Raw genomic sequence first — 17,685 nt, 5'->3', positions numbered from 1 at the left:
CTTCCGCGAGTGTTGATAGTTGATCCAAGAAGAATGAAGTCCTTGACAACTTCAATCTTTTCTCTAGTTAGGGTCAGCATCAAATAGTAAGTAGTTTTTAGGCTTAAAACGTTTTTGAGCAGTTCCTAATAAAACCTTTAGGATATTTCAATACCTTTCTCTGAGTGATCATTTCTAGTAATTGTTAATATGTTTTAAGAATTCTGTCACCCGTGACAGCAACACATAACGAATTCCTTAGCTGCTAAATGGGGTATCATTTCAGAACAGTAACAATGGCTGTTTCAGACTGCTCGAAAGCTGGGGCACTAATTCATACCTGAGCAATCAAAAGAGAAAAATAAATGAATTACTTAATAATGTGATTAACTGGGTAGACATTTTGCAGCCTATGTCCATGGGCTTCAAAAAGGATGAAGACGTATTCTTGGAGGTGAAAACTTCTTGGCGAGAACTGCAGTCACAGGGTGTGTCAAGTTTTAATGTTTGCCACTGGGTGGCAACAGCAACGGCTTGCTCTCTAAAAGTTTAGGAATTGGCTGAGACAAAAAAAAAAAAAAACGATTTCAAAATTGAAGGGACATTGTTAAGTGTTGTCGAGTCAATTCCAACCCATAGCGACCCTGTATAGGGTTTCCAAGGAGCAGCTGGTGAGCTTGAATTGCCCACCTTGCCGTTCAAGAGACTTTACAGTCTGGCGCATTAACCCACAGCGCCACACTAGGGACATTTAAAGACCACTTTATAGTTCCATTCCAGATAAAAGATTACAATCCAAAATCAGCAAGTTAGATGCAGAGCGAAGATGATTCATCTCAGAGCTTTTGATTCCCAATTGACTTTCTTTCCACTCAGGAGACTTACAGCCACCCTGAATAGCTCAAGATGATTTCCTACTCTATTATATAAATTCTTCCTTCCCAAGACCTCCTAAGTCTTATATGACCAAGTACACATTTAAAGCAATGTTTGGGGAAACAGTTTATTATATAAATAACTAAATGCAAACCGTCCCAACATTAGATAACTAACATCAATACTAAGAAAGATATGAAGCTTTTATGTAATATTAAATTATTGTTAGCATTGTTTTATATGACATTATTTTATTATTTAACATTAAATATTATAATAGAGAAAAACGAATCAGGACAATTTATAGCCAGGGGAAACTTTGATTTTCCAAATTCCTCAAATTCTAGCTGAACAGCTAAAAGAGTTCACGAGCCTGCTGGTGAAGGTAGCTAGCTAATGACTTAACCAGAATGTTACCACCCTCTTTGCTGTAAGTCACAATAACTTAGACCCATTGTTGCTCATTGTGAATCGTTTCTAAATTAAACACACAAACAAGGGACTTCAAAAAGTTCGTGGAAAGGTGGAATTAAAGATGATGCAGTTTTCCCATGAACTACTTGAAGCCCCTTCACCCCTGCCCCACGTGGTACTAGGTTCAGAATAAGCTACCACATGAAACTGAGGGCAGGTCTTTTTTTTAAGGCACCTAATAAAATACTGTTTTTATGCTTACAGGTCCTGCACCAGCGTGGTGAAGCAGAAGACCCTCAAACGCCACACTTTCTTTGATCCCCACAGAGAGGGCAGGAAGAATGGGGCCATTTTCATGGGCCATTTTCTTTAGAAATTAATATATGGATCTTATCACCCACAAAACATAAAAAATATACAATATTACCAGAGAAAACACAAACATAATTCAGAATGTTTTTTGAGGAAACATGTACTGAGAAGCATTTAGGAAGTGAGAATAATCTGTAAGTTGGCAAACAGAGTTATCAGTCAGTAAAAAAAAGGTCAAAGAAACCGAAAGTGCCACGCTAACAGGATAAATTAAGGAAGAAAATGGGAAAAGAGGATACAAAGAAAGATTTCAGTGAAATAAGAGTAGTCAATCCTGGAAAGCAAACAGAAATTTAAAAAGAAAAGCTTCTTTTCTTCATTATATTAAAGTACATATTGCTTATTTACAAAATTTGGAAAACATGGAAAAGAAAAAGAAAAGAGTCATCTACAGTTATCTGGTACATTTCTTTCCTAATGGTTTTTTTTTCTTTGCATATGTGCTTCTTTTATAAAGCTGTGGAAATGTTACATGCTCAATTTTTAAAGCTTAGCTCTGTAGCAAGGAGTTTGATTTTTTTTACTATACATTTGTACAGCCTTCATGACTATAAAACATCCCACCCACGTAGTTAGTATGTCACATGGGGGTGCTTACGTCATAGAGTTCATTTAATTACGGAACAGTTCAGATTGATTTCAATCTTTTTTTTTTAAGTGCTGTAAAGTTGTTGCTGTTAAGCGCTGTTGAGTTGGCTCTGACTCACAGTGACCCTGTGACAAGTCTCCAAGGAGCAGTAGCTGGTGGGTTTGAACTGCCAACCTTATGACTCACAGTCTAGTGCTGATCCTACAGCACCACACCAGGAGTCCAATGTTCTTGTTGTTAGGTGCCGTTGAGTCGGTTCCAACTCATAGCGATGCTATATAGGGTTTTGGAGGAGTGGCTAGTGAGTTTGAACCACTCACCTTGTGGTTCAAACCAACCTTGCAGTTCAGTGCCTTTATCCCACAGCACCATACGAGGACTCCAAGAGTTCAGTGTTGTTGTTGTTAAGTGTTGTCAAGTGTTGTCAAGCCGGTTCCGACTTGTAGCAATGCTATTTAGGGTTTCCGAGGAGCAGACAGTGGATTTGAACCACTGACCTTGTGGTTCACAGTCCAGTGCTAATCCTACAGTGCCACACCAGGAGTCCAGGAGTCCAACAGAGGCACTGTAAATCTTTTATGGGCTAATTTTGTTTTATGATTCTTTCCATTTGATAAAGACTCAAACTAGAACTATTGGATCAAAGGACAGAAGATCAAAATTCTCCTAAATCCAACAGTTAGATTGCTCTCCAAAAGGGCTAATCAATTAAAAACCGGCTTCATTTATCTGGGTCATGAGTGCTTATTTTATTACCTAAAGTCTAATAAGATTTCCAGAGTCCTGGTGTGGCTCTCTAAGCACTGAACTGCAAGGTCAGTGGTTCAAACCCACTAGCCACTCCTCGGAAACCCTACACAGGGTTGTGGGAGTTGGAACCGACTCAATGGCATTAATAGATGCAACGCAACATCAAATACTTAAAACACAGTAACACCTATCTTCTTGATCACCTTGAGCACCACCCACAAGGCACCAGAACACAAAAGGTGTACTTGACAAGGACAATCACGTAGAAATACAGACACTCTGGGTGGCTCGGACTGTAAGAAGTGTCCCCACAATAAGCTAAATCCACAAGACCGTAAGTCTTTCTGGAAGCAAACGGCCACATCTTTCTCCTATGGAGCGGCTGGTGGGTTTGAACCATTGACCTGGAAATCAGCTGGCAGCTGAACCACTGTTCCACCAATGCTTTCTCACACAATCCTAACTACTTTGAACCTTTTAGAGATTTTCATTTTACAACGACAGTAACAGAGAATCAAAATGTACCACTTATTCAGGACTTCACTGTTTTTCAGTGTAGCATATTGATTAGTCAAGTCCTGTTCACCCTTTGGTACCATCTTGGTGGGAGTCATTTGTTCATGTTGAAATCATGAGGACCGCACATCTCAGCTTGTGGACTTCTCCATGTAACGCACTCAACGCATTTTTACCTTTCCAACCCTGCCATTTTTTCATATTTGTTCCAAGAACATCAAACTATAATACGGTATCTACTTTAAAAATATTTGACAATCAAGCCATCAATGAATTTTAAAGGTAAAAACGCTAACAACACACTCTACTTAGCAGCTTGGGGCACAGTACAAAGTGATCAGCACTTTCCTTACCTTTCTCAGCTTTTCTGGGGAAAATTCTAAGCCAACAAGAAAAAGAGTAAAGAAAACACCAAATTCTCCCAATGTTTCCACTTGTACAATAGACTGAAAAACAAGAACAATTTTATGTTTAACATGTAAGTGTAGTCGAGAAAACACTGTGAATTAACAGTCAGTAGAGCCATCTCAATAAATAAACAGTCAGGGAGCTATCTCAGTAAATAATACAATAAATAACACAGTCAGTATGGCTATCTCAGTAAATAATAATAATACATAATACAGTGAGCAGGGCTCTCTCAATAAAAGCAGTGTTTTTAAAGAAAAGAATTCTCTGAATAGCTTCTATATACAATAAAACGATCCCCTCCTAAACACACTTCCTTATTAGCTAAAGGACTACACAGTTTGTCTCCTAAGGACTAGCTGGTACTTTCCCTATTTCCATATTCATGCATTGCTGCTTTTACCTGCTTTCTTTTAGGGGAGTGGGGAATTAAATCTCATGTCTGAATTGAATGCGTAACTAACACATACTGTTTTGTTCCTATTGGAGATTAAGCATGGTGAGAGTGTGTGAGTGTTCTCAGGAGGGCTGTATCTGGCTCGTTTCACAGGCTTTAATATATAGTATTCTCAGGTTCTACACTTGTTTTGTTTCCGTATTTCAAAACTATATTTACTATTACTAAAGTCCTTGTTGGTGTTGTTAAGTGCTGTCAAGTTGGTAGAGGGTTTCCGAGGAGCGGCTGGTGAACTTGAACCTCCAACCTTGTTTTTCAAACTGACTTTGCAGTCCAGCGCATTAACCCACAGCACCACACCAGGTAGAGAATGCTTTTATACTATTTAAAATTTTATATTATTTTATACCATTTACATTTAAGGTTTCATGGCTACTAACTCTTCAATGTTTGAAAAATGTTTGGCGAACACTGGGTTATGTAGTAGACTGTTACTTCTGCTGAGTTCTGATGTTAGCCTGGACCCACGACAGGCAGACTTCTTTTGCCAACTAGTCACACTATAGATCCTGCCCACTTTCATTTGCATCTTTCCTCCTGTAATTGGTTGAAAGATATCTCCAAAAAAGATCATGTCCTAGCACGTTGACTGTGATGTAATTTGGAAACATGGTCTTTGCAGAAATAATCAATTTAAAACAGGGGCATCCTAGGTTAGGGCAGGACTTAAGTCCAATGACTTAAAAGACAGGGATGCTGGCTATTTAGGCACAGTGTTCATTAGGGTTACCAGGCATGGGGGAGCAGGTGAGGCTCACTCTCTAGATGGGGTGGGGAATGTCTGGCCCAAGGGTGAAACCATCTAGTCTGGCCCTGCCATGGCAACTGCACTTCCAGCCATCACATTAAGGGGTGAGTTAATTAAAATGTTTGAGCAAATACAGGAGGACAACTTTTAAGTTGCAAATTTTGTATAAACTGCGATTGATGTTACAAATTTTGGCAAAAAAAGGTCCCCAGGCCTGCTCTGTATGGCTGCTGCTGTCAGGTCAGCTCTGACTCGCAGTAACCCTCTATAGGGTTCCCGGGGAGTGGCGGGTGGGTTTGAACTACTGACCTTGTGGTTAGCAGTTCAGGCCACAGCACAACTCCCACTAGATAACAGGCATTTGTGTTTTGGTAGTAGGAAAGGTAATATCAAGTAAGGGTGAAATGTAAAGAGCTTGATGAAAATAATGTCAAATCAAAAGTACACACACAGAAGGACTTCTGAGGAAGACTTCCAATGAGCTGGACTGGTACACTGGCAGCAGCTGTGGGGTCGAGTCTAACAACCACTGTGAGGATGGTGCAGGACAGGGCAGGGGTTTGTTTCCTTGTGTATGGAGTCACTGAGAGTTGGAGCGGACTCAATGGCACCTAGCCACAATAGGGCCACCAAACCCAACACCCATCCCACCGCCCTTGAATCAATTCAGATCCACAGTGACCCTATAGGATAGAAAAGAATGACCAGAAACGAAACAAAAAAGAACTTCTTAGTAACTGCTATGGCCTATGAAAGATTACTGAATTTCTACGACACATAAAATGTTAAAACAACAGCATTCAGTATGTGTGGCTGTGTGGCTGTACGCATACATGTGCACGTTGTTGTGAAGTGCTATCAAGTCAATTCCGACACATAGTAACTCTGCATAGGGTTTCCGAGGAGCGGCTCAATTTGAACCACCAACCGTGTGGTTCAAACTGACCATGCAGTCGACTGCTTAACGTCCAGAACCACAGCAGGATTCTGGCTTGTGTAAGCAAACCAAACCCCACCTCTGAACCAGTCCCAACCTTGAATTATGCTTTATCTCACAGGGTTAATTGAGGATGGAGTAGAATTCTTGTCAGAGTAGCTGGAAGACTGAGAAGAATGGCCTCTGGGGTCTCCAAGGCTGTAAATCTTTATTTTTGGAATAAAAATTTATGGAAGCAGATGGCCACCACATCTTTTTCCCACAGAGCAGTTGGTGGGATTGAACTGCGGAGCCTTTGGTAGGCAGATGAGGGTTTTAACCAAGGTGACACCAGGGCTCCTGTACATGCATATAAACTCACTGCCATGGAGTCAATTGTGACGCACAGCAATGCTACCTATGGGCTCTGAGACAGCAAATCTTTACGGGAGCAGACAGCCTCATCTCTTCTCCTGAGGATCAGTTGGTGGGTTTGAGCCATCAATCTTCTGATTAGCAGCCCCACACCTAACATATGTGTGTATGTTGCTGTTGTTAAGTGCCGCTGAGTTGGGTCCAACCCACAACAACCCTGCATAGAGTTTCTAAGGAGTGGCTGATAAGCTTGAACCACTGACCTTTCAGTTCAAACTGACTTTGCAGACCAGGACTCCATACACGTGTGTATGTACTTGAGAAACCAGGCCCACAGTCACTGAGTTCAAGGTGATGCATGCATCTGTATGGTCATATAATCATGCGCATGGGGGCACAGTTCAACTTTGATATGTCTCAACAAATTGGATTTCTGAGTTTGGCCTCATGGGACTCAGTCAGTTGGCATCCTATAGTTCCTAAAGTTATGTTCTATATCCTAGCTATATAAGTAACGTCTAGGGTAGTGTAGTGGTTATGAATCGGGCTGCTAACCTCAGGGTCAGCAGTTCAAAATTACCAGCGGTTCCGTGGGAGAAAGATGAGGCTTTCTGCTTCCGTCAAGATTTACAGCCTCGGAAACCCTGTACAGGGTCACTATGAGTCGGAACCGACTCCACGGCACATCACCACCAATAACCAATGCGGGTCTTAAAAGTTTGCAGAGTCACTGAAGATGTAACTATGAGCTCTGCTCACCAGGAGCAAAAGAGAAAAAAGGTACCAAAGACTCAAAACTGAAACCAGTCTACAGGACAAACAATCTTCGTGAACCACAGCCTCATCTTCCCTGAGCCCAGAACTAGACGGTGCCCAGCTACCGTCACCACTGCTTTGATGGGGGCCATGATAAGTGAACACTCAAAGAGTGGAGACAGACGGTGGAACCGAACCTGGCTGACTCTGGAGGACTTCCCAAGACTGTTGCCCCCTATTCAAACCTCGAACAGAATCCAACTACCCCTTGAAGAAGAAGAATGAGACTCTAATCATTGTCACTGAGCAACTTGTATAGAAGCCGTTGAATGGGAACCGAAACTGCTGTAAACCTTCACTGAAAACAGTAAGAACATTATTTTATATAAAGAAAGAAGCAGGATTATTTTCTCTAGTCAAGTCATCCATTCATTAACAAAATAAAATGATTTTCATTTGAGTTAGAGAAGATTTCCTATGAAACTTTAAAGGGTATCTCTTTAACATGACTTTCTAGAAACTTGATCAATTCAAGTTCATTTTTTTTTTTAACTCTTTGTGATGCTTCTTTAATAGTCTATTCTAACAGTGAGCTGACAAGAGAGTAAAACTGTGTTCTTACCTTAATACTGTTTAGTCCGGATGGCCCCAGCAGCACGCCACAGATGATATACCCAAACATTGTAGGCAACCCTACTGTTGTGCATAACCAGCCACAAGGTAAAGACAACATTCCTATGGTAACGATGTCCTAATGCAAAAAAACACAAGAAAAATGAGAAATTTAAAATAACGGTTGGCTGTACGTTATGTAGGAGACGGGTTGGTTGATGGAATAAATACAACAGGATACCATCCTCAGTCATTTAATGAGGATAAGGGGTAGATGGTGAATCTAAGAGGAGTTTATGTACTCCTCTGTGCCTCTGAAAAGTTGAAAGCTTTAAAAATGTATTCTGAGTCAATCAAGTTAGTTCTTGATGATCTAATAATTCCAGTAAACTGTGTCTATTTTAGACATAGTTTAATAGTGTTGGAAGGCTTCTGAACATTGTAATTGCGTTGATTTACCTGATCTGGGACATCTTCATGGTTGGTGTCCTCAGACTAATTCAGGCACCTTTACTATTGGCCTTTTTACCATACAAACTTAATACAACTATATACACCAATGCAGGCAAAAATCAATAGGGTCTAAAACTACTGGGTGAGAGTTTGATGAGGAACAGCATATTTACATAGTCTCAAATATTTTCTCCAGAAAAAAAGAATAGCTTCATAGTAAAGACTCCTGTAATCTTGTGTGGAGACTTTTTCATTGAGGACACTAATTAATGTCTTGAATCTACAGACTCAGCCCCTCCCAGTTCCCATGGCAACCATAATCAAGAAAGTAATCTGCTGACTTTTATCTATTGATTCACTTCGATCACTAGATGTTCAACATATGGTATGAGCCCTTGAGTGTCTCTGATTGTACTTATTCAAGCTGCAGTCTTCTTCCCGCAGTCTCTGTGTATGCACTCCCTTTAACATTAGGTTCTTCACCTTGGTTTCTTTACCTGTTCAGTATTAACGAGCTGAGTCCTGGCCCATTCTGTTGAGATCTGACAGCCTTCCCTAAAAAGTCTGCACTCTGTCGTTCCTGTATCTGTTACGACCTGAAGTCCAGATCCAGACCGTGATCACTTCCAACCATAGCACTATCAGCTTCAAGTATTTAAAGAATCCCCAACCTTTCATTAAGCTGGTTTCCTCCGAGGAGTGCACTGAATCACTCTGTACTGCTAGTCACTGTCTGGGGAGTTAATCCCCAGATTCGGCGCCCCATGTCTAAATAAAGCCATACATAGTCCCCAGGTTATAAACAAGCTCCGTCCCTAAGGCTATCTGTGAGATGAATTTGTAAGTCACAGTTAGGTGCAGTTCTTATCAGTTAACTTCTGTCTTAGTATGTAACATGTAGCTTTCTATGCATAAAAAAAGAGAAATACTTCGAAATACACTAAAACATCTTTAACATAAAATTGTAATAATAATGTTTTGAGTCACATTACAAAGTAGCTAGCACACATGTGTTTTTATGAACCGTCATATATACCCTGAAATGTTAATACAAGAAGTCTTTCAGGGATTGTCAAGTAGGAACTATGGGTTTACATGTCAGACATTTATAACCCACGGAACATCTGTTTATGATACTTGACCAGAATTTTATATTTTGGTGAAAATAGTTTTTAGATAGCTGACATTTTCAGTCCATCAGAGAGAACTCTTAATTTCAAGAAGTCTACTAAATTTGCTCTGGTAGCGTCGTGGTTATGAGTCAGGCTGCCAACCTCAAAGTCAGCAGTTAGCAACTACCAGCGGTTCCGCAGGAGAAAGATGAGGCATTCTGCTCCCGTAAAGATTTACAGCCTCAGAAACCCTGTGCAGGGTCGCTATGAGTCGGAACTGACTCTGCGGTACTTAACAACAACAACAACACTAAATTCACAAAATCAAAATGAATTTTCATTTTAAATATTACAACACCTTTTTAGGGAAAAATTCTTTTAACTGTAGATTGTACATTGGGTGAAGGTTTACTGTATGGCCCAACAGGCCCACATTCACCAAAGGGTACATACACTTCGTGTCATTACAATGAATGCAATCGTTACTTTAAAATTTTTTAAAAGGAGACAAGGGTTCAAAATCTTAAAAAAATAAAATAAAAGACAGAAATTAGGGCATTCTAGTAGAATCTTTCTGTTTGGAGGAAGGTTGTTCAAAACACAGCTCAATCATACTTGTGTTTACCTAAGTGCAGAGTGGAGAAAGTTATGCACAGCACACAATTTTAAGAGAAGAGTAAAAACAGACAGACAGACTACCTTTATAAAGTGGTGATCTGCACGTGGGATTGTTGAATCTCTGGGCTTAGTCAAAATATACTGGTTATTCTGGGAATCAATTAACATACTAAGACCCAAATCATCGTCTACTTCGCGTTTTGTTATGTTTTGTTTGGAACTGGCTTCCTCTTCTTCCACTCTGAGAACGGCCTCAAAATTGACCCCTTTCACCTGTGAGAATATGCCAATATCACATCATTAAAATCAATGAAATGTTTTCAAATTCATTTTTTAGAAAGCAAATTCTAGACAGAATATATTTGTATTATTTGTCAAATGTAACTAGAGATTAATAGATGAGCATGAGCATGAATTCAACACTGCTGGCGTTGCTGGGTAAACATTGAACTGTGAACCATAAGCATGGCAGTTTGAACCCACCAACGCTCCGCAGAAGAAAGATGAACCTTTCTGTTCCTGGAAAGATTTAAGCCTCGGACACCCTATGCAGGGTTGCTGTGAGTCAGAATTGGCTTGATAGCACTTAACAATAGCAGCAGCATGATTTAGGAACAGTTATTATTTTTTTAAACAAAAAATAAAATAAAATTTTTTAATCAATGTTTTATTGTGAATTATGTGATAGTTTACATAGGAGAACATTGGTTTTACATTCATTCTGTTGTATATCATTTCATTGCCAGAGTTACAATCCGCTCCATGCATCATCAACCAACCAAAGGGGATACACCACAAGCCTGCTCCCCAAACCCCGGTTGTCAACACACAGCCCCTCTCCCTCTCTGGATCTAAAGTCCCCAGCTGTTCCATCTCTCCACGTCATCGTCTCTGCCTCCATCTCTGGCATCACTGTTTCTCTGGGTAGGGTCCCACTCTCCACTCTTCTCCATTGATGGTCCTAGGGACCTCCGCCGCTCCTAGACTGAAAAGTTAATCACTCCCCTCCTTGCTATAAAACATCTACCTTTACATTTCCAACCCTCACAATCAGTCCTGATAACAATTATTCACTATTGTATCACAAGAGACCTATCTGCATTTCCTTTCATCAGCCCCGCCTAGACAGATTGGATACTACTCAGTGGAGATTCTACCTTCCTCCAGGCCCTCTGGATCTAGGTTCCCTCTTGAAAGCTTGTAGGCCAGTCACTTCTTGCCTTTGTAGGTCCCTGCCCCCATTTTGGGTAGCCAATGTCCAAGTTGCCTATTCCTGTCTACTCTGTGTATGGAGGGGGTGGGAATGATTCTTGCAGTAAGGATTTGTTTCCTCTTTTGAGCTACTGCATCCATAGGTGTAGGTCAAGTTCATCAAATTTTATCAGATTACGCTAAAAAAACAATTTAAGGGTTGGAATGTTTAGGATTTCTACTTACAAACATCAACTTTGCCTGATTCAGGGTATATTCTTTTGAAAATTCATAGCTCTTAAGATATTTGAGTTTTCTCATTATCATAATTGTTGTTGTTGATAAGTGCTGTCGAGGCGATTCCAACCCATAGCGGCCTGTATAGGGTTTCCAAGGAGCAGCTGGTGAGCTTGAACCACTGACCTTGCAGTTCAAACGGCTTTGCAGTCTGGTGCATTACCCACAGCACCACACCCGGACTCCTCACAGTTAGTATAGTTTAAAACCATTTGTTCTTCTCATCACTGTGTTTTTATTCCCCCACTTTTCTTGTCTAATCTTTTTCTGATTTGCTTTCATTACTTAACCCTGCCCCCTATGCTTCTCCATACTGAGTGTGCTGCAGTATCAACCACAATGGTTTCCTTACAATCTTGGACATATTAGGACGTTGTTGTGAAGTGTCATAGAGTCAGCTGCGACCCATGGCGACCCTGCATAGAGTTTGAACCACCTATCTTGCAGTTCAAACGGCTTTGCAGTCTGGTGCATTAACCCACAGTGCCACACCAGGACTCAGAATATTAGAATTCTGAATGATGATTAATAACGAATAATAATAATGAATGTTACAATATTGGAGTAAATATCCTAAAACTCTGCATGCCGATACAGAGATCACTTCCTGTAAAGAGAGCTTATTTGTTCTCTGGTTGATAAGCATTCAAATTCTACTGTCTCGTGCCAACTTTCTTGAGACCAAATCGTAGTCCAGTTGGGTGGCAAAGCTGGAGAATGGAGACTCATCATTTCTAATAGGGAACTGGCTATTGACTGAATATCTCTAAAGAAAATACAGGACTAGTTTATTTGTTGGGCTCCTGAGAGGTGAAATGGTTAATGTGCTAAAGTGCTAACTGAAAGGTTGGAGGTTTGCGTCGATCCAGAGGGGCCTCAGAAGCAAAGCCTGGCGACCTACTTCTGAAAAATCAGTCGCTGAAAACCCTGTGGAGCACAGATGTGACATACACGGGCTCACCAAGAGTCCAGATCAACTTCGGGGGGGGGGGGGGGGGGGGGGGAGAAACAACAGGAATTTTTGTTTATATCTGCAAGATGAAATAAAATTACTTCTGTATGACAGAGAAGTGTTTTTTGTTTGTCTACATTTTTCAATATACATTGAAAATAATACAATACAAAACAAAACAACAACAACAAAAAAACGCATGCAAAACAATCTCAACAGTACATCCTTTCAATAAGCAGCTCAGTATGTGAACTAAAAAATGTTCTCAAATATTACTTATATTACTTACTGATTTATTGTCATCAAAAGCATGTTCTTCGATCTCTTCCTCTAAGCGATCTGCGGCCTTTCTGACATCTTCTAGGATTTCATCAAGCATGGATAAACTTTTGTTTCGATGCTGCATGTTTTTAAGAGCTTCAACTTGATGCTTTTCTGCTGCTAAAAGTTCCACATATTCTGTCTCTTCCTATTCATTTGTAACGAGTGAAAAGTGAGACTCATTAAGTAATAAACCAGAACATGACTTTCTTTTATCAATTTCAGGGACCTGTCCTGAACGGATCTAATCAACCATTCTCTATATCAAACACCTTTTGCATATCAACAGTTCTAACTCTAGTCAATGCTGGAGGATCATATATTCTATGGGATCCAGACTAACTGAACCTGGAAAAATGTTTAGGGAACCTGTTTCTGTATTGTTGTTAAGTGCCATAGAGTTGGTTCCAACCATAACAACCCTGTATAGGGTTTCCGAGGAGTGGCTGGTGAGTTTGAAGCGTCAACCTTGAGGTTCAAACTGACCTTGCGATCCAGTGCTTATCCTACAACATCACAGCAGGACTCCATACATACACATCGAAAAATATAATATTTCAGCTACTACAAACAAACTGATCATTCCTGAAGGTTATTTATTCACATAAAATGACTTAGAGAACACTGATTATGCTCTAGGACCTAGGCCTTTTATGTATGTGAAGTTGAGATGTACTCTAAAAATAGCTGTGATGCTTGAATATGTTGCTACCATCTATTAATATCTATCTATTCTGGTGTGACGCTATAGGGTAGGCACTAGACTGCAAACCACAAGGTCAGCAGTTCAAACCCACCAACTGCTCCTTGGATACCCTACACAGGGTCTCTATGAGCAACAGCATCATGAATATATAAGCAGAATACACCGTCAAATTCCCAGTTAAACAGAACATTAGACCACCTACTGCTCTCAAGTTAATTCTGACTCACAGCGATCCTACCATACAGACAGAACGGCACGTATGGGGATTCTGAGGCTACAAGGTCTTTCTGCCTTGGAGCAGCCGGTGGGTTTGAACTGCTGCTTGGCTAACAGCCCAATGCCTAACCCACAGTGCCACCAGAACTCCTTGGTCCCAGGTGACAAAGGGAAAACTGTTCCAGAAATATAATTTGGGAAACCGACAGATGGGCTGGTAATATACCTAATAAATGTATTTTATACAATCATACTCATGCTCCAAAATCTTAACCAAACTATTAACCCTGCTTTAAAAGTATTGATTCACATTTAAAGAGGTACTTACACAGGACCTACAAGTTAAAGGACATTACCCAGAAATTAATATTGCCTATTTCATGGATCTCTAGCTGTAGGATAAGCACTAGACTATTAACTGCAAGGTCAATGGCTCACACCTACCAGCTGGTCCTCAAAAACCTTGTACAGGGTCACTGTGAGTCACAACAGACTCAAGGGCACTTAACAAGTGATGACAGCTATCAATCAATAACATCTCAGTCCCTGGAGTTACACAGCATGAAACAGTGTCAGCTGAAATACTGCTCAGATGTTATCAAGCATGGATGTAAAAAATCAGTATCATTCAAACTTCTGCAAGCCGTGTTCCTATTTATGATGAAACTTTACAACAGATCTGGATCCTACCAAGTGCCCCTATTTAAAATGGAGGCGCTGAAAGTCTCAATTGTCAAAATGATCACGTAAGACAGCAACATCCATTCAAAGGCTAGTGTTGGGGTATTTCTAATGCAGGACAGCAATTTCAGGGATTCACACACATGCAATAAACAAGATGAGTGAACCGAGGTCATGGGAAATCATGGCTCCTCCACTGGTCAGATCAGCAAATTTCTAACAAAAAAATGCCAGACTTCGGTAAAGAACATTTAATTACTTCCTATTTTTTATACTTTTAAAGCTGTGTAATAAAACCATCAACTTTTCTATGAGGATGAAATAATAAAGTGCTGTTAGGGTGCCTGGTACATAACAGGTACTCAAGAAATCAGAGCTTTAAAAGTTACATCATATCAAATTTAATACAGTTTCTTCTCATCAGTTTAAATACCTTTCATTCGCAAGGATACATTTGTTAATAACTGAATTGCAACTTATTTGTTTCAGTGTGTGGACTTAGAAGAGAGTCAGACTTTACAGTAAGAGATATTCCTGTCAGACTCGCAACAAAATGGTGACTGCAGTTACAAATTTTTTTATTTCCACGTCAGTTTATCAAAGGCATCAGACACATGATACTGAAATCTTCTGTGAGTAATAAAATACGACTACACTAAGGTATACAAAAGGAAAGATTCTCTTATATGTCAAAGATGCAGCATGCGCATTTTACTAAGAACAGATGGCATGATAGCTTTTCTCCTTATCTCTATTTTCTAAACTCAGAGTATAAAGTATTTTTGCTTTTGGTAAATGAATGTTTACACTTGGTAAAACGTGGAAAAACTAACCTTTATTGCAGCTTCTCTCAAAGCCTCCAATCTCTGCCTGCTACTTTCTTTCATGTTCACCACATCTTTGTAATCTCCTTGGAGGGCCCGCTGAAGTCCATGGATAGCCTGAAAGACTGAATTTTCACTTTCATTCAGCTCTTTCTGAAAGATCTCAAATGTGTGCACCTGAAACAATTTCTCTTCATCCGAGAGGCCAGTGTTTTTCTCGACTGCTCTGATTGCATTTTTCAGTTTGTTAAGAACCACGTTCTTTTGGCGAAGGAGCCCAAAGAGCTTCCTACAATTCTCCAGAACCCACTGTTTTCTCTGAGGGACGACTGCTCCCTTTCCTCGATGCAACTTGATGGCATGCTTCGCGACTTCTTCATGTTCCACAGCATTTGCTGTCAGATGTAGTAACGAAAGGCATAGCCAGAGGTATTTTTTTTCTAATACCTTCATGATCCACGTATGGAGGACGGGACAAGGCAGTCCGAAGATTTCTGCAATGCTGAAGTTGCATTTTAGAAACACATTTTCAGCTGAAAAACAGATAAAATGGAACGATGTCACATATAGTTGAACGATGATTTATTACTGTAAGATCAGAATTAAGGGACTCAGTAATTATCCAGAACAGGATCATCTTTGACAGAAATGTTACTTTTCCTAGATTAAATGAACATCTCAATTATTTCTCACACCTAGATTAAAATCAAATACTAGATGTTAAAGTGTCTCTTATAGTACATGATAAGGAGTTAAGACAAAAGGTCAATTACACCTGAGTTTAAAGTCAGTTTCTCAAAGAAGAATTCAACATCATATATCTACTATATCTACTAAGTGTAAAAGACTTCCATGCCTAGTACAAAAATCAATTCCATTTAACCAAAAGCAGGCTCACCACCGTCAAGGCAATTCTGACTCATAGCACCATAGAAGAGGAAGCAGAACTGCCCACAAGGTCTCCCAGGTTGTAAATCTTCAGAGATGCAATTGGTCACATCATTCTCCCACAATTCTATTTAGCAGGGTTCATGTATCAATGGCAAGGAAATATCAGAACATATCTTTACATAGACCAGTGAGCCAATCAGGAGAAAATATACCACTGGAATTGATGCTCAAGATCATTCCAGAGCTGAAATCTTTGAAGCAAAATGCTTTACACCATTTTATTTGCTTTCCAAAATTATGTGTAGTTTTGCCAAAGTTCCAAAATCAGTTAAATGCTAGCAATATGTCAAAGAAGGGAAACAAAACAAAACAAAAACCCCACAAAGTTATAACCACACAAAGATTTCTAAGACTTCATTAAATGATCATGCATTTTCCTCCTTCCAAATTCAGGCTCCTTTTCTTCCAAAACAAAAATAAAAACAAAAACAAAAAACCCCCACACCAAACCCATTATTGCAGCCATATGAGTTGGACTACTCCATAGGGTTTCCAAGGCTGCATATCTTTACAGCAGTAGGTTATTTTATTGCTCTTCTGATGGGCCCTGGAGGGTTCAAACCACCAACCTTTCCTTTCTTTGTTGTTGTTTTTAAGTGCTGTCGAGTCAGTTCCAACCCATACTGAACTGTACAGGGTTTCCAAGAAGCAGCTGGTGAGCTTGAACTGCCGACTTGACGTTTCAAACCAACTTTGTAGTCCAGCTATTAACCCCCAGAGCCAAGACATAAAATAATATGTATTCCTTATCCTGGAACACAGACCTGCGACTGCTTTTTGAAAACAGTTTCTTGGTGAATGAAGGTTTTGACTGGAGATTAAGAAGGGAAAGACTGTAATGCAGGACAAGATGGAAGCTGGAGCAGGGCTCTCCAGATGATGAAGAACACAGGAGACTGGGAAAGGGTCCCTGAGACAGGAGCATCACATAATAAAGGAAAACTGATCTCAGAAGCAGAAAAGCAGACTTGAAGAGAAAGAAGCATTTGAGTTATCCAAGAGAAGGCAAAAAAATCTCGAAAAAATTTAAATTTGTCATTTAAGAAATTATTGCCACAGCAATCACACCAAAAGGGGGGAAAAAAAAAGACATGAAAACTGAAAGCTATATTTACACACAGAATTTACATTTAAAAATATATCCCAAGGGGACTTCAAAAAAATGGTGGAAACAGAGAATTAAAAGATAAAATGGAATTTTCTGCAAATATTTTAAAGCCTTCTCATAAAAGAAAACTTTGTGGCACTATAGGGTAAGCACTGGGCCACAAAGTCAGTTTGAACCACAAGGTCAGCAGTTGAAACCCACCAGATAACCTCTTGGATATCCTTATACAAAGGCCACTAAGGGTTGGAACCTACTTGATGGCACTTAACAACTACAACAACAATGATTTTTAATAGCAGATTGTCGTGATAACTTTAGTTACCAAGAATTCTTACCTAACCCTCAAAATATGCTAACATTTTTTCTACCCCCTAAATGGTGGTGGTGGTGATTATGTGCCGTGGAGTCGGTTCCGACTCATAGCAACCCTGTACAGGGTTTCTGAGGCTGTAAATCTTTATGGAGCAGAAAGCCTCATCTTTCTCCC

The 17,685-nt window shown here is 39.9% G+C and overlaps 1 protein-coding gene across 1 annotated transcript in view; it reads right to left on the bottom strand.

Moving 5' to 3' along the window:
* Positions 1-15,592, bottom strand: part of TMCO3 (transmembrane and coiled-coil domains 3) — a 68,426-nt gene extending 52,834 nt beyond the window's left edge. The window contains exons 1-5 of the mRNA XM_006851522.1: positions 15,149-15,592; positions 12,681-12,860; positions 10,033-10,224; positions 7,779-7,907; positions 3,850-3,942 (exon numbers count right to left, since the gene is read on the bottom strand). Coding sequence (XP_006851585.1) covers positions 3,850-3,942; positions 7,779-7,907; positions 10,033-10,224; positions 12,681-12,860; positions 15,149-15,592 — 1,038 coding nt within the window. The remainder of the gene's footprint in view (positions 1-3,849; positions 3,943-7,778; positions 7,908-10,032; positions 10,225-12,680; positions 12,861-15,148) is intronic.
* Between the last annotated feature and the right edge of the window lie 2,093 nt (positions 15,593-17,685).

The sequence above is a fragment of the Chrysochloris asiatica genome, unplaced genomic scaffold (genome assembly GCF_000296735.1).
Source record: "Chrysochloris asiatica unplaced genomic scaffold, ChrAsi1.0 scaffold00029, whole genome shotgun sequence".
Lineage (NCBI taxonomy): Eukaryota > Metazoa > Chordata > Mammalia > Afrosoricida > Chrysochloridae > Chrysochloris > Chrysochloris asiatica.
The sequence above is the reverse complement of the archived record's forward strand: the minus strand, read 5'-3'. Positions and strand labels throughout refer to the sequence as shown.